The following is an 18,439-nucleotide window of genomic DNA, read 5'->3' on the forward strand; positions in this document are numbered from 1 at the left end:
CAGCCTCTCCTCATAGGACCTCCCCTCCATACCAGGCAACATCCTGGTAAACCTCCTCTGCACCCTCTCCAAAGCCTCCACATCCTTCCTGTAATGTGGGGACCAGAACTGCACACAGTACTCCAAGTGCGGCTGCACCAGAGTTGTGTACAGTTGCAACATGACGCTGCGACTCCTAAATTCAATCCCCCTACCAATAAACGCCAAGTCACCGTATGCCTTCTTAACAACCTTATCTACTTGATTCCCAACATTTCAATGGACAACATTTATTATCGAGCCACATAATTAGATTGTAGGGCAGGTGACCAAAAATTTGGCCAATGAGGTAGATTTTCAGATTACAGGCAAAGTGAAAGGCTGAGAGATTCGGGGCGAGAATACCAGACCTAAGATCGAAAGTAGCTGAAACCATTGGTGGAGTGATTTAAATCAGGGATGCATAAGTATCCAAAATTGGAGGATTGTAGGATTCTCTGAGCATTTTAGCAGCACCAGTGAAATGGCACAGTAGTGAGAGTCTGTTTTTAAAAAAATGAGAATATTTGCAGTGGCAATCTTAAATGAAATTACTGTGTCTCCAAATTGGAATTACTTTGTATATGGTATATGTAAAATATATTTTGTAATTGTACTGGACATCATTTCAATGTCTTGAGAATCCCCTTATCCCATTTCAGGATGCTAATGTGAAGTTGATTCGGGAACTTCGCGAGGAGATTGACCGATTAAAAGCCATGCTCATGAATTTTGAATTGGTAGGTGATGCATTCATCTCTAAAGTCATAGAGGAAATAATAAGTTATATATTAAATACAATAACTCCATGTTATTATTCTTTACCATGTTAAAGATCCAGGATTTTGTTTTTGTATTTCAAGGACTCTCTTGTCCATAGTTTGATTAAAGTCTTTTAAAAACATATTAATTAAATATCAGTGTTTATTTCCCCTGAAGATTAATGTATGAGTTTTGGGAAATGTGGATAAATAAGTAACACCCTTCACAATTTTTGACAATGAATCAGATGCAGAGTAATCTGGTGCTCTGAGCATTACCCTTAGTTAGGATAAGCAATGACTTGCATTCACATCACACCTTTAAGACAATAAAATGTTTTTACAAAAATGCTTCACAATACCAGCAACTTGGTCAGTTTTCTTAGCTTTTCATCTCTTATTAAGGGTAGGAAAAATGCTACTCTTTCCCTCCTTTTTATAATTTAGGGGGCTTTTTAACCAACAGGGTACATTGTTATTGGCAGTGTGGGTTCAGCTTTCCTTGCAGTTGACAATCTGCATAAAAACAATAATCCTGAAAGGAAAAAGAGAGGGCTTCCATTTATAAAGTAACTTTAACATCATCAGAGTGTATTAAGATGCTTTATGGACAGTGAAATACTTTTGAAGTATAGTCACAGTTGTTCTGTAGGTAAATAAGTCACCAGTTTGTGCACAACAAGCACACAGTAGTTACATAAGTGATCTTGGTAATATTGGTTGACAGTTTCAAAGAGAATACCCTTGTCCTTTCTTGAATAGTGCCATGTAGTTATTCGCACTCACCTAATCTTGGAGATGGTGCCTTCACGACAACGGTGAAGTGATAACGTAGATTTGGTGCCCTGGAATAGGTCTTCACTCAAATCTTTTGATTCAGGGAAATGGGTGGGTGAAGGGCAACTTAAATCAAACCAACAGTTAAGAGTTAAAGTTGGTTTTGTGTGAGGGAGAGAAAAATTGGGCAAATTTAAGTGCAGAAAATGTCCTGTGTAAATATTTTTCAATGGTAAACTTAGAGGATAGATCTAGGTTCATCTAATTGTATTGTTGGACAATAAGTAACTTTTTTTATGCTCATCAGAAAGGCAGATAACAGGCTTGTTTCAAAGCTCCTGATTGATTGCAATTGTGTTAAATAAAGCAACCAAAATGATTGCTGGAATGTTCCTGAATGATTCTGCTAAATTTTGCTAGGACCTTATTTCACTACTCAAGCACAGTTGCGATGTTCTTCAGTAGCTTCATATCAACATTCAACAACAACTGTGGCAACCATGATCCTGTTAGTTGTGCACATGGATTGCTCATTCAATCAATTTAGCATGAAAGCTAAGATAATCTATGATGCTATTTTGCAGCGAAACTCCAGTCCTTCTCTAAGTGATGAGAAAGATGGAAGCCTAACAGAAATACTACTTCAAAATGAACTCAAGGTTTGTTCTATTCTTTGTATAAAACAAAATAGGGCATGTAAATTAGTGGCATAAATAGAGACAAATGCTTTAGATCTAATCACCATTATATTGACATAATTACAAGGTAACTAAGGTTGAGAAAAAAATTCCGGGGTACACAACATTCTAGAAAGACAGATAGAATAGAAGAGGAGGAAGGGCAGTCCTGATAATAAAGGATGACGTAAGTGAGAAAGGATCTTGGCTCAGAAAATCAGGAAATAGAATCAATATGTGTAGAGATTAGGAATGGGAAGAATCAGAAAACACTGCTGGGAGTAGTTTATCAACCTCCTCGCAGTGATTATTCCTTTGGACAGAGTATTAAACAAGAAATCATTGGTGCTTTTAACAAGGGCAATATAATGTTTGTGGGGACTTAAAACTGACAATAGGTTGAATTATGATCCGGCAGATGCCAATTGCCATGCAAACCAAATCCCAAAGGTAAACTTATGCTATGCATTGCAACGCTTTTTTATTTTACTAATGAGAAGATACATTTACTGAATTCAGAAGCCACAAATTCCAATAATACTGTTCGTATTCTACACACTAAATTTAAACATTTATTAACAAAGAAAAGAAAACTTAACACCATTTGCACAGTTAAAATTAATCTTACAGAACATTCCCTCAAAAAGACTTCCCACTTGGTTGATTCATAAATAAACACCCCTTTAGACAATCATCCCTTATAGATACTTAACTATAAAAATTCCAGTAATATTACCACAAGGCAAGCTCACTGTTGCTGTAGGGAAGTTGTGTCACAGGACTTCTCTCGCACTCCCACTCTGCTTTGGAAATTTAAGAAACTTCAAAACAAAACACTCCTTTCTGAAAAACAGACACTTTTCTGGGTTGGCTGGAAATCTGCCTCACCTTGCCTCTTCAAAGCTCTTTTTCAGCACAGGCCATCATTTTAGGAAATCTCTCATAATCATTCCCAAACACTGCTCTCCATAAGTATTATTCAGCCTCTTTCATATTTGAGTACATTGTTCTTAGCCCTTCTTATTTTCCCAGACTACAAAATATTTCATGTTCTTCCTATTATTCTCACTTTTGGCTAAAATAAAATTGAATAACCTTGCCTTACTTATTTATTACCCTTTACAAGCTGTAAACCTTTTTTTACTATCCTTTGAAATTTAACAGCTAAAAATCCAAACCTTCACTATCTCCTGATTTCTACCTATGGCTTAATTATTTATTGAAAATTCCAGTGCATGCCTTTCACACTTTGACTTCTTTAATGTTTGACTTGATTTGATTTATTATTGTCACATGTATTAATACACAGTGAAAATTACTGTCTCTTGCGCTCTATACAGACAAAGCATGCCGTTCACAGAGAAGGAAAGGAGAGGGTGCAGAACGTTGTGTTACAATCATAGCTAAAGTGTAGAGAAAGATCAACTTAGTGCAAGGAAAGGCCATTCAAAAGTCTAATGGCAGCAGGAAAGGAGATGTTCTTGCGTTGTTGGAACATGACCTCAAACTTTGTATCTTTTCTTGTCCTAACCCTTGTAGAACATAGAACATAGAACATTACAGCGCATTACAGGCCCTTCGGCCCTCGATGTTGCGCCAACCAGTGGAACCAATCTAACGTAAACTATTCCAGTGTTATCCATATGCCTATCCACTGACCATTTGAACGCCCTTAAAGTTGGTGAGTCCACAACTGCTGCAGGCAGGGCATTCCACGCCCTTACTACCCTCTGAGTAAAGAACCTACCTCTGACATCCGTCCTATAATTATCACCCCTCAATTTAAAGTTATGTCCCCTTGTGTTAGCCATCATGATAAGGTTTGTGAGGCATGGCCTACCCTTCACAAAACCATGTTGACTAACTCTAATCAATTTATTTCCCTCTAGATGATTACAAATCCTATCTCTTATAATTCTTTCCAAAACTTTGCCCACAACGGAAGTAAGGCTCAACGGTCTGTAATTTCCAGGATGGTCTCTACTCCCCTTCTTGAACAAGGGGACAACATTTGCTATCCTCCAGTCTTCTGGCACTATACCTGTAGCCAATGACGACATGAAGATCAAAGCCAAAGGCTCTGCAGTCTCCTCCCTAGCCTCCCAGGGAACCCTAGGATAAATCCCATCCGGCCCAGAGGACTTATCTATTTTCATACTCTCAAGAATTGCTAACGCCTCCTCCTTATGTACCTCAATCCCGTCTAGTCTAAAAGCCTGTATCTCAGTATTCTCCTCGACGACATTGACTTTTTCCTGCGCGAATACTGACGAAATATATTCATTTAGTGCCTCTCCTATCTCTTCAGGCTCCACGCACAACTTCCCACTACTGTCCCTGACTGGCAATAATCTTGCCCTAATCAATCTTTTATTCCTGACATACCTATAGAAAGCTTTAGCGTTCTCCTTGATCCTACCTGCCAAAGTCTTCTCATGACCTCTTCTAGCTCTTTCTTTAACTCTCTCTTTAGCTCCTTCCTGGCTAATTTGTAACTCTCCAGTGCCCTAACTGAGCCTTCATGTCTCATCTTTACATAAGCCTCCTTCTTCCTCTTCACCAGAGATTCAACTTCCTTAGTACACCACGGTTCCCTCGCTCGATCACTTCCTCCCTGCCTGACAGGTACATATTTATCAAGGACTCACAGTAGCTGCTCCTTGAACAAGCTCCACAGTTCAGTTGTTCCCAGCCCCAGCAATTTCCTACTCCAACCTATGTATCCTAAATCTCACCTAATTGCCTCATAATTACCTTTCCCCCAGCTATAACTTCTGCCCTTCGGTATATGCCTATCCCTTTCCATCACTAAGGTAAATGTAACCGAATTGTGGTCACTATCACCAAAGTGCTCACCTACCTCCAAGTCTAACACCTGGTCTGGTTCATTACCCAGTATCAAATCCAATGTGGCCTCACCTTTTGTTGGCCTTTCTGCATACTGTGTCATGAAACCTTCCTGCACACACTGGACAAAAACTGACCCCTCTAACGTGCTTGAACTATAGCTTTTCCAATCAATATTTGTAAAGTTAAAGTCCCCCATAACAACTACCCTGTTACTTCCGCACCTATCCAGGATCATCTTTGCAATCCTTTCCTCGACATCTCTAGAACTTTTTGGAGGCCTATAAAAAACTCCCAGCAGGGTGATCTCTCCTTTCCTGTTTCTAATCTCAGCCCATACTACCTCAATAGACAGGTCCACATCAAACGTCCTTTCTGCCACCATTATACTGTCCTTGACTAACAATGCCACGCCTTCCCCTCTTTTACCACCTTCTCTGCTCTGACTGAAACATCTAAACCCTAGAACCTGCAACAACCATTCCTGTCCCTGCTCTATCCATGTCTCCGAAATGGCTACAACATCGAAGTCCCAGGTACCAATCCAGGCTGCAAGTTCATCCACCTTATTACATATGCTCCTCACATACTTCAAACCACCCTCCCGCCTGCCACTACTCTGCTGTGACCTAGAAACCTTATCCATGAGCTCCCTATTCTCATCCTCCTGTACATTGGAGCTACAATTCAGGTTCCCATCCCCCCTCTGAATCAGTTTAAACCCCCCCAAATAGCATTGGCAAGTATTCCCCCCAAGATATTGGTACCCCTCTGGTTCAGGTGCAGACCATCCCTCTTGTAGAGGTCCCACCTACCCCAGAATGAGCCCCAATTGTCCAAGTATCTGAAACCCTCCCTCCTGCACCATCCCTTTAGCCACGAGTTCAAATGTTCTCTCTCTATTCTTCTCCAGGCTATCCAGTGGCACGGGTAACAAATCAGAGATAACAACTCTGTTTGTTTTAGCCCTAAGCTTCCACCCTAACTCCCTGAATTTCTGTCTTATATCCCTGTCCCTTTTCCTACCTATGTCATGGGTGTCTACATGGACCACGACTCGGGGCTGGTTCCCCTCCCCCTTAAGGACACTCAACCCCCAGCTTAATTAAATTTTGTACACGCACGCGTACACACGCACGCACACACGCACACACACACACACACACGTACATAAATATATATATGGGGTTCCCAGAGGGTCCACTCTTGGCACTGCCCCTGGTGGGCAGTGCCCAGCCAAGTTGCACACCACTCAGGGGCTGTAGCTCACAGCGTGCCACTAGCACACTCTGCCCCCAACTCACAGTTGCTTCACAGAATAACAGGATAAACCCCAAAAATGTAAAAAAAAACATCTTTCTTCACAACTGAACTAATCAATGGGGAAAAGATGGCCTGGAAGATGAGTTTGTCGAGTGTTTTTGTGACAGATTCCTGGAGCAGTATGTCGTGGAACCAACTGGGGGTAAAGGTATTTAGCCAGGAATTTAAAAACAGATCTTAAAAGATTTTACAAGTATATAAAAGGAGGAGAATAGTTAAAGTAAATGATGGGACGTTAGAAAGAGAGACAGGAGAAATTATCATGGAGAGTGAGGACTTTCAGGTTCCCCATCTCTTCCCCCTCACAGACATTAAGGCGGTTGCCCATCCTCATCACTGGCACCACCGCCAGCTCCTTTGCAGGCTCCACTCTAACCTGTCCCCACAAGCATCAGGGCAAGCCCGCCTGCCCCCTAGGATTAGGTTGCTCCCCACCTTCACGCATACATGCACGCGCGCGCACACACACACACACATATGGAACACATATGGGGCTCCCAAATGGTCCACCCATGGCACTGCCCCAGTTGCCCAGCCAAATCCAGCACCACCCGGGGCTATACCTCACAGTGCACCTTTGGCGTGGTTATCAAGACTGATTTGTGCCGGCACGATATCATGCCGACTAGTTAGGAAGATAAAGTGTGTGCGGATGTTACAGTGTCAAGGCCGGTAAGTAGAAGTTAATTTATTAAAATGTACAGAAATCAGAAAGCCATGAACCTGATCGTATCAATAGTGGGAGCAGGGAAAGTCCCAAACTAAGATCTTGCTGGCACGAATCCCATTTCTGAGCACTCGCAACAATTAGTAGCCATTATGGGATTTGTGCCTGTGATGAACTGGGCCAGTAAATCGCAGCCTGTGTTTTCGAGTCAACTAGAAAAGAGGCATTGTTGAATCTGGTATTGCATGATGAGGTGGGCAGGTGGACCACAGGTATGTGGGAGAACACTTGGATCAGAGTAATCTTTATATATTAGTGTTTGGACAAGTAATACAGCAGAGCAAGGAACAAACTAAAGAGAAACAGATAAATTGGAGTGGGCTATTTTAATGGGATGACAGGGGATGTAACCATGGTAAAATGGAACCAAACACTGACAGGAAAAAAAACTATAGCAGGGAGCAATCTTTAAACCAGAGATGCTTCAGAATCAGGCCAAAAAATTGCAACAAAGGTGAAAAGTAGAAGAAGTAAAATCAGGGCTTCATGGAAGGCGTGAGATAAAGAATACAATGAAACGAAAAAGAAATTGTGCATGATGCATGTCAATTGAAATCTTCAAGTGAGGACCACTCTAATACAATGCATTGGAAGGAAAAATGAAGAGGAAAATAAGACGGGCAAAGAAAGAATATGAGAACAGAATGACAGTCATTGTAAAAGGGAACTCAGACATCTACTACCACGAGTATAAATTGTGAGCTGGAAGTAAGAGATGGAGCGGACCGTATTAGGCACAAAGACATTGATACATGCTTAGAGACGAAGGGCAAAATACCTGATGTGTATTTTGTATTGGTGATGATAGTGGATGTAATGGATGGGGTGAAATTGAGAGGGAAGAGGTAGTGGAGAGTTTGGTGTACTGAGAGTGGATACATCACATTGTCCAGGTAGCTTGCATCCTAGGATGTTGGAATGGAGATAACAGAAGGGCTTGCCATTATCTTTTGAATGATGAGTGGCAAATGCTATTTCTTATTCAAGGAGGTAAGGATGGCCCTAGCATGTTGGTTTAACATTAGTGGTGAGTAATATTTTGGAATTCACAATCAGGGGAAATAATCAACAGGCACTTGGAGAAGTTTGAGTTGACTGAGAGTCAGCGCTGTTTGTAGGAGGCAAATTGTGTTTGATTAATCTAATTGAATTTTTTGATGAAATAACAGAATAGGTTGACGAAGGAAATAGAATGGATATTGTTCTTATGGATTTGAGAAAGCATTTGACAAAGTTCCATTTAAAAACTGGTTAACAAATTGAGGCCCACGAAATAAGGTGATCTGTGTCAAATTGGATGAAAAATTAACTTAGGACAGAAAAGAGAGAGTCATGGTAAATGGTTATTTTTCAGACTAGAGCATTGTAGTCAGTGATATCCCCCAGGGGTAAGTTCTGCGTTTGCTGCTTTTTTTGCTATATATAAATAAGATGGCTATTGGAATGCAAGTAAAATTTCCAAATTTGTCAATGGTATCAAGCTTAGAGTGGCAAATGTGAGGAGGCTACTAATTGACTGCAACAAACATAGGTAGGATAGCAGAACAGACTAACAAGTGGCAGATGGAATTTAATACACAAAACTGAGGCAAAGCATTTTGCTGGAAGGAATAGGGAGTGGCAATATAGATTTAATGACACAGTTCTAAAGAATGAAGGGATCTAGGTGTATATTGATATTTTAATATGGCACGACACATTGAGAGAATGGTTAGCAAAGCATAGAGAATTTTGTGATTCATAAATAGAGGCATTGACTACAAAAGCAGGGATCTTACACTGTATATAGGTTTGGTTAGGACCGAGGGTATTGCATCCAGTTTTGGATGTGAATATTTTTGAGGGAGTACAGGGGAAATTTACTAGAATGATTCCAGGAATGGGACATTTTAGCAACAAACTTAGGTTGAAGAAGCTGGATTGTTCTCCTTGGAGCAACGAAGATTGAGGGGAGATTTGATAGTGCTTTATAAGATTATGCCATGTTTAGTTAAGGTAGACAAGAAAAACTATTCCCGTGACTTGGTGACACGAGGACGGGGGGGACGCAGGTTTACCATTTGAGCAGGGGAAACAAGTGAAAAAGCATTTTTATACATTGTGTGAATGATCTCAACATCGTTGTTTACAACACTTTCGTAGGCAATGATAATCAGTGATTTCAAAGGAAATTGGATTGGCATTTGAAGGAAATAAACTTGCAGGGCTGTGGGAGTCAAGCAGGAAAACGGGACTGAGTGGACTGCTTTATGGAAGCATGCAATCATTGAGCTGAATGGTCTCCTTCTTTACCATGGGTGTCTAGGTGACTCTTAACATTGAACCATGATTAATATGTTAAGGCAATGAAGGGGCAATCAGATTGTCTGAATGTTTGCTTATTTATTACAATTTGTTGTATAAAGGTACCTAAATAATGCTGTTTGTAACCTTTGTTCGATGTGGCTTAGATTAAACACTGATGACTGAATTCTCGTGGTCATTTTCAGGTAGACCAGTTTACCAAAGATTGGACAGACCGATGGAAAGACACAAAAACAATTATGGAGGAATACAATGTGGACATAAACAGACAGAAGGCAGGGGTGATTGTTGCCTCCATGTTACCTCATTTAATAGCAATGGATGAGGATATATTAAGTACAGGTGTTGCTCTCTACCATCTTAGGGTAAGATTTCAGACCTGTTTTGAATTGATTTACTGTTGATTTAATTCCTTAACATTACATATTCACCCTAGTGATATTTTTCTTTCTCTCAAAGATTTCTGTATGAGACCTTCTAATTGGTGGATTATCTGCTTCTATTGCTTATGCTACTGTAGATCAGGTAGAAGGAGGTGCAGGTGGAGCCTTTCTATTTTCTGGTACGAATTTGTGCTGCCCTGTCTCTTGGAACCACTCCATAATTTTTCCAGCTGTGAATGATTGTAGAATTGAGGATCATGTCTTATCATTCTGTCCAGAAACCTTTCAGTGCATTTCCACAGAGATCTTGACAGTGACGGGCTAAAGTTCATAGTGAGGCACACCAGCTGGATTGAGAGGACTGAAAAAAAGAGGTACAGATTTGATAAACAGCCCCTAATTGTAGTACGTTACTTACTATGCCAACACAGACGGTGAGCAGGATATGCATCTACAAAAACATTGAAGGATCTCTTGTTAAAGGGACCTTGGCAAGCTTTGCTCAATGGCAGCAGGTATTACTGTATATGGAATAACAGTGGGAGTGAGAAAGGAGCTGAGGAACGGAGGGAAGACATGCAAATGTACCATCCCACTGCCTCTCCAATTCCCTGACTTGTCTTTGGGGGCAATGATTCTTACAGTGTGAACACAGAGAAGCCCTCTTCCTTAATGACTGCTGGAGGAGGCCAATCAGCTAGAGGTTGCAGAGGTGATTAGCAATCTCAAAGACCTGAATCCAGTGCTGGGAAAAGCTTAATCACCTCAGTGTCCGACAAAGTGAGTGACCTCCAAATCTCATTTGGCAATTTCTTACCTCCCAAGCCTCGCCCTGCTTAACACTTCTCTGACCTTGCTGTCATGCACATTACTTCCTCTCCAGCTTCCTCCTCAAATCTCATTCTCAACAGAAAATTCTCACCGTCACCCTCATCCTATTGCCATCTTGTTCCTATTCATCACAGTCACCTCCCTCAAATGTTTACTCTCCATCCTCACCAATCAGTTCTCTCCTTGCATTCCTAAATCTTTGCACTTCTATTTGTAGGAGAAGAGAGCCCACCACACCAGGGCAAATCTGAGAACTGGGATAGACCTTCAGCCATGGCTATCTTAACATCAATGGAGAAGGAAGGCCTGTACGTTACAGGGTGACACCTGTACAAACCATCACCAATGGAGAGGTGGCAGTGGCCAAAAGTTCTGGTGACAGCATTAGATATCACGCTGCCACATGGCACTGAACTGTCCCTGGTGTTAAATCAATGTCAATCAGTAGTCCCGATCTGCACTATGCTATCTTAGAACCAATTTCACCTACGTTTAGCACCAGCTCATGTCTTTCATCTCCTATAGGCCTCTGACGAGTACCAGTGGAGAGGGTATGGAGGATGCCAGTGAGTTTTTGGAGGAGGAGCAGCACTCTGAGGATGCACTGTGTGCACCCTCTGTTCGTGTAGATATACACATCTCTATGGATCCAGCCTGACAGCTAGATAAGACAAGAGATTATAACAGTGGAGGATCCTTGTCAGGTTGCAGGACATTCCAAGCTTTGCACAGTTGGGCAGGAATCATACCCAACTGAGTAATTGTGGACCAACAATGTGTGAGCTTCTACCAGAATTTCTAAATGCACGCTCTAGCGCAGAAAATTGAGGAGTCCACATCTGGTATGAGTGCTGTAATGTGTCAAGCATTTTGCTGGTGACCAGCTCCATTGAAAGATTGGCTGAGGAAGGTAGGCCACCAATGCATGCTGGCCCATGCCCGATGGCCAACACACACTCAGTTTACAGCTCATCAAGAAAAGCATCATTTTGAGTTGAACACCACACTGTTGTGCAGCCAAGCGGTTTCCGAATGGGCTGATGGCAGGGAGGATGCCTCTTTTCAAGGCAACCCCACTTCACCACCCTTGCTTCCTCTCATGGATATGGTATATCCTCAGCCAGAGCTGCACACTGTGTTATACACGACCAAATCTGATGTGCACAAGTACAGGTGAGGCAGTCTTTGGCAGGGCCAAAGCCCAGGGAATATCTTCCAGTTGCATTTCATGTTTCAGAACAGAGGAATGAGCAGGCTGTCTCTAACTTTGTGCAAACCACAGAGGTTGGACCACATATAAGTAATAGAAAGTATATTAAGTACTGATTGATAGCCTCTGCCTTGACCCTGGTCAGTTTCATTCTGGAGAATAGAGTGATGGACCTTGATGAAGAAACCACAAGATGTCTCACAACACCAGGCTAAAGTCCAACAGGTTTATTTGTTATCAGGAGCTTATGGAGTTCTGCTCCTTCATCAGGTGATTCATTGCAGTCTCGGGGCCTGCTAGCCAACGATCAGAGCGTGGGGGGGGGTCAGGGTAGCATTGTGAGGTTGCAGGGCGAAGCAGCGATTGAGCTGGCCAGCGATCGGGAGGCCAGCAGTGTTGGTCTACTGCGCATGTGCTGATCTCTGTGCTGACAGATTGGCGCATGCGCAGTGGCCCGCTCAGCGCTATCGTCTCGGTCTCTCCAGAGGGAATAGACCCCAGCATTTTATCACAATTTACACGAGATCACTCTGTGTGGGAGATTCAGTTTGAAAAAAGCAGCGGGATTTACTCCAGTTTTTACGCAAATTCGGCACTTAGAATTTTTTTGGGAGAATTCCACCCAATGAGTTTAAGTACAAGATTGCGCAGTTGGTTTTGGTTTCAGTACACTCTTGTATATTTGAAATTTAGATAGAATGAAGATCAGAAGAACTACGACCATTGTAATATTGTTAAAACATAGAAAAGGAGAAAGGCTGCAATGAAGAGAGGTCAGAAGCTATAGATAATAAATCAATACTTTTAAAGAGAAGACAGTGTTACCCACCACATTTTCCCCTCTTTGAATTATATTTCTTTTTCTCTTCTGTTTGACTTCTTTATCTGTTGGACCTCCTGAGCTGTAAGTAAGGAAACCATTACTAATCATTTGTCCTTCTATGTGTTGTGCCAATTAAAATTAAAGTGATTGCAGTGATAACTTCAGAAGTTATTTTTCTCTGTAAAAACAATTGACTGCAGCTATATTAACATTTGAACATCTGTATGCCTAAGGGTCCCTGCCCAAATCTGCTGGTTTCCTGCATTACAAGCAATTTCCCAACTGCCCTACCCTTGCCTGCAGAGTTGTGAGTTATTCAACATCTGGAAACAGCATGGATGATCTCTGGAGGATATATTTCCAAATCATCAGACTATTTGGCTTTTATTTCATTTTATTATTTTCATATTCATGGTGTTTTATGCAAATGGCTCAGAAGAATGCTATTCAGCCCACTAGGCCCATACTAACTTTGAAAGGGCTATCTGATTAGTCCTGTTCCCCATGTATTCCCCATACTCTGCAATTATTGTTTCCTATTCATGGAAACATCCAAATCCTTTCTTGAAAACTACCATTGAACCTGTTTCCATTGCCCTTTCAGAAAATATATTCAAAATTGTAATTTTCACCATCCAGAATGTGACTACTACTAAAAACATAAATAACACCCAGCTATGGTTCTTTGCTATTTAATGAATCATCCCCTCACTCTCAAAAATGTTTAGAAAGATACCTTTGGAACGAGCAGAGCTATGAGACCCATAATCTTGTTGGTTATTTTGTCTTTCCCATCTGTTGTGATGTGCTTAGTAATGAAGAAGTCCTTCCTGTGTCAACTGGTGTGTCTTTTGAATTGAATTTTTAACTTTCTGAATGCTCTTTATGAAGCTCTCAAGAAAAGATAGAAATTATTTTCATATTTAATGTATTGGGACTTTGATATTTCAATGAAAATATAACCTGACTTGAAATGAAAGTTTAATGTTAAACATTTAAGATTGACACTCCAATATTGTACTTTCTCTCAAGCTTGTTGTTTATATACATTTACCATTATACACATTTATACTTTGGATTCTTCTCCCTCTGATGCAATTCTGAGAGTTTTTTTTGCTTGATGAGGATATGCGGTTAATTTCAACGTCTTCATGATTTTAGGAAGGAACAACAAAGATTGGGGGAATTGGCGCTGAGACAGAACAAGACATCGGTAAGTGTACAAAAATGGGTTTATCTGAGAGTTATTGTAATGACTTTTTTCACTTGTGCTGTGTGTAATTACATTGCTACAACATGGATTCAATATTTGTTGGTCTATGTTCATGTTGAGGTTCAGAGCATAGCTGAAATAGTAAACGACAGAGTAGCACAGTGGTTAGCAGTGCTGCTTCACAGCTCCAGAGTCCTGGGTTCAGTTCCCAGCTCGGGTCACTGTCTGTCTGTGTGGAGTTTGCACGTTCTCCCCGTGTCTGCATGGGCTTCCTCCGGGTACTCCGGTTTCCTCCCACAGTCCAAAGATGTGCGTGTTAGGTTGATTGGCCATACTAAGAAATTGCCCGTTAGTGTCCAGGGATGCGTAGGTTAGAGGCATTAGTGGGTATATTATGTAGGGATATGGGGGTAGGGCCTGGGTGGGATTATGTTTGGTGCAGACTCGATGGGCCGAAGGGCCTCTTTCTGCACTGTAGGGTTCTATGATTCTATGAAACAACTATAAAGTGAAAGCAAACTCAATTTGTGCCCTTATTTCCAGTTGCAGGTTAATAAGACCATATTCAGTCAACTAGAGGTTACATCCCAACTTTGGAGATCATGTTCATTCTTCTTTACAACAGTGTCACCTTCAATGTTACATTACATTGAACTAGTTTCATAGCACACTATTTAACTATAAATCCTTACAGGTTTTCACTTAACCATTCTTTGTTTGTATTTCCAGCTCTTCAGCTCATCCCCACCCCACATTTTATGATTCTATAATTTAACGTGCAAACCCCTGGCTTGACCTCAGTTGCTGAACTGCCTTCCCCTGCAGCAACACATTATGGCAGAATCATTTATACAAGTTCATTTTGTTTGCAAACTCCGATTTTTCTGTTTCATGCAACATAATTTTTTTTTGGAGGAAGATGGGTGGGTGGGTAGAGATAGAGAGAGACTTCCACTTCAAGAAAATTTAAATTGAAGTAGTATTTATGAAGATGCATGGACAAAATGTATTTGTTTTAGTGGCTCGACTTCGCCCTATCAACTGCTATATAAGGTTTGATCTATTGCAAACATTTAAGCCAGTAAGTTTCTTCCACCTTTTTGTTTTAACCAACTAATCTCACAATATTCAAGCCCAATAGGTTCCTTTGGACTAAAGTTCTATTCTCAAAACCCCCACTGCCAATTATCAGAATGAATGGGCCATATACTTTATGCCCAGTAATAGATTATCTGTATCTTAAATGGATTACACGCTGGGCCATGATCACTCATACCTTCCTTATACAATTGTTGAACTTCAGTTAACCCAAGAAATTATAGGAGCAGAAGTTCTTAAATATCTTATTTTTAACCAGTACAAAGGAACTAATGCTAAAAGTTGAACCTTGAAGAACAGAACATGAAGTTTAGCAATCCAGGTAATTGTTTGCATCTACTAAGAACAATATCAGGTAACAGAAGCTGAGGTTAGCAAACTGCATTATATATTGTGTCTCACATTCGTCTGTGTCAGGATAAGGTGGCACACGTGGTTATCACACACAGTTCGGATTTGAGGATAATATATTAGCATGAACCAACAACTGGGGTCACTAACACAAAACAGAGAGTGGGAGCAAACAGACCATTTTCATATTGGTACACTATAACTAACAGAGTACCAAAAAAAATCAATGCTTGGGCCTCCACAATTTACAATTTATATTTATACCTTAGATGAGAGGTTCAAATATATCTGAATTTGCTAAAGAGAAAAAGTAAGATGGGAAAGAGAGAGTATTGGGAGAATACAAAGAGGCTGCAAAGAATTGGTACAGGTATTGACCTGTGTCCAATAGCATGTCCCACACTTTCGACTGGTATTGAGTAACAGGTTTGTGAAACAAATTTCAGTTTAAACAGTCGCAGTGCTTTACTGCACTAAAAGCAACTTATTGATAAAATACTACAATTTCGTACACACAGAAGAATAGTTTTAGTTTGTGATATTACCCATCTGTCCTCAGGTTGATCAGCCTGGTGCAGGGGTGCGCTTTCGCAAAGTCCCTCATCAGGCAATCTTCTGGAGAGTTGGTCCCAATCTCTCTCTCTCTTTCTGGGTTCTCCTACATTGAACGGTTGTAAGCCATTTATTCTCCTTTCTTCTCTGCCACTGAAATTCTATCAGTAACATTGTACTGTTAATTAATTATCTCCTGGGTCCATCCTGCTGAATGGCCCATAGTTAGTGCCTCTTATCACTTGTCCTATTGTAGACAATTGTTTGGCTGGCTCTAGCGGTCCAGATTGTCTGGCACAAGAGTCTGAAAATCACGAGCCACTTCATGAGGTTACTCCCTTAAGTTGGGGCAGATCAAGGCAGTAGCAGTTCTATCAGTTAAAAACCCTCAAAGTCGTCCTCATCTGTGGGGCCATCAAATACTTCCTTATCCCCTCTGGCTAACAACCCTGCAATGGCTTTCCATTCCTCCTCTGACATCCCCATGTCTTCCTCACCATCCTCCTCATCTTTATCTCTTTTCACAACTAGAAACCCATTGCACTTCCACTTGAGTTTTCCCGAACTTCTGCATCATCAAAGCATCCAACTGAACTATTCCTGAGTGACATTCTTTGTGGAATCCTGCCTGTTTTCCATGTGATCCCTTGTATAGTTTTAACTGATTGATGTGATACCACTTACTTCGTCCATTGTGTAGCAGGGCTGTGTGTACTGATGGACTAGCTTTGTCCACAATGCTGTATGGTCCTGCAAATTTTAGGGCCAGAAAACTCTCTGTTGTATTCTCACCATTACTAGCTCTCCTATCCGTACTTCTGTCACTCCATAAAAATAAACTTTCCTTTGCTGTTGCCCATTCTCCAATTTCAAAGCTACTGCTAACTGTAGTGCATGTAAAGTTTTTACCAGTTATTTTACATCGATCTCGTGATTGATGGCTTCTAGTTGTGATTCTGGTAAATCTATTCCTAATAAGAACTCAATCCTCACATCTTCCTCCCATCATTACTTCATGGGATGTAAATCCAGTAGAATTGGATGCAATGTTTTGCACTATCATTACGACATAAGGTAACACTGCCCCAGCTTGTACTGTTCTGCTGTACTATTTTGCTTAGCATAGTCATCAAAGCTGTGATCATTCTTTCTACAATATTGCTGGATTGCAGATGATAGGCTATATGGAATTTCTGTTGTATTCCTCACAATCTTCATTGCTGACAGCATTAGTTGGGCAGTAAAGTGTGACCTTTGGTCCAAGTCTATACTCCTAAATAATCCCCATCCTGTGAAGATTTGCTGCAAAGGTGGCTGTGGTTTTGGTTTTCATAGGAAAGGCCCAAATCTATTTGCTGATGATGTATATTGTGACTGGGATGTTTTTTGCAGGCTGATAATTGACTGCATAATCAATTTGTAGATTAGTTCAGGGTCCTGCCACTGGTCGAGTGTGTCTCAATTCTGCCTTGTTTGCATTTGGTCTGGATTATTTTGAGTGCACACAAGACAGTTTTCTCCATAATGTTTTATGCCTTTGCCCTTACCGAGCCACCAGCATAATTGTTTAATTCGGTTTTGGTGGGTTCAAAGCCTTAACGCCAATACATATGATTCTGGTTTCCATCCTGTGTAGAAATTACACATAGAATCATAGAGTAGAATCCCTACAGTACAGAGGGAGGCCATTCGACCCATCAAGTCTGCACCGACCACAATCCCACACAGGCCCTACCCCCATACCCCTACATATTTATCCACTAATCCCTCTAACCTACGTATCTCAGGACACTAAGGGCAATTTCTTTTAGCAAGGTCAATCAACCTAACCTGCACATCTTTGGACTGTGGGAGGAAACTGGAGCACCTGGAGGAAACCCACGCAGACACGAGGAGAATATGCAAATTCCACATAGACAGTGACCCAAACCGGGAATCGAACCCAGGTCCCTGGAGCTGTGAAGCAGTAGTGCTAACCACTTTGCTATGGTGCCACCCTAATATAGCCCATTCTTAAATCAATCCTGCTTTTATTCTTATCATTTTGTTTTCCTTTTATATTCTATGGGCCATTTATCTGGCGGTTTTTGTTGGATTAACTTTAGCTTCCTTTGAGCTTCCTTAAGTCTTCTGTGACACCTTTACTGCTGCTATTTGTACACCAGAAGTTTCCCTCAGATCCCATCCTTCACCTAACAGTCTTGCTTCTCCTTTTGGCAGAAAGTCTGCTTTCCCATTTTCCTTAGCCCATATCTTAACCTTGATTATTCCATGTTGGCTATTGGCTGAAGTGACAGTCATAAAAATTTTCTTTAGTATGGGCCAAATGGCAACAGCTTTCTGTCTGCTGATGCAAAATCCTTTCCTTCTCACAGCCTGACAGAATAACTTGCCTCTATTACATATACACATCGAGTCTGAATATATAGGGGTGGTAGGGATTTATCTTGGTGCCTCACTACATAGGCTACTGCTGTTAACTTTGCTCCTTGAGCTGACATGTCTGATGGTAGTTTCAAGCAAATTTCACCCACTGTTCTATTA

At 41.1% G+C, this 18,439-nt stretch overlaps 1 protein-coding gene across 1 annotated transcript in view; it reads left to right on the plus strand.

The window, feature by feature from the left end:
* LOC145352698 (stAR-related lipid transfer protein 9-like) overlaps positions 1–18,439 on the plus strand; it is a 300,938-nt gene that overhangs the window by 189,831 nt on the left and 92,668 nt on the right. The window contains exons 14-17 of the mRNA XM_080202937.1: positions 681–758; positions 2,141–2,215; positions 9,620–9,799; positions 13,843–13,894. Coding sequence (XP_080059063.1) covers positions 681–758; positions 2,141–2,215; positions 9,620–9,799; positions 13,843–13,894 — 385 coding nt within the window. The remainder of the gene's footprint in view (positions 1–680; positions 759–2,140; positions 2,216–9,619; positions 9,800–13,842; positions 13,895–18,439) is intronic.

This window comes from Carcharhinus amblyrhynchos, chromosome 14 (assembly GCF_965287045.1).
Source record: "Carcharhinus amblyrhynchos chromosome 14, sCarAmb.v2.hapA, whole genome shotgun sequence".
Lineage (NCBI taxonomy): Eukaryota > Metazoa > Chordata > Chondrichthyes > Carcharhiniformes > Carcharhinidae > Carcharhinus > Carcharhinus amblyrhynchos.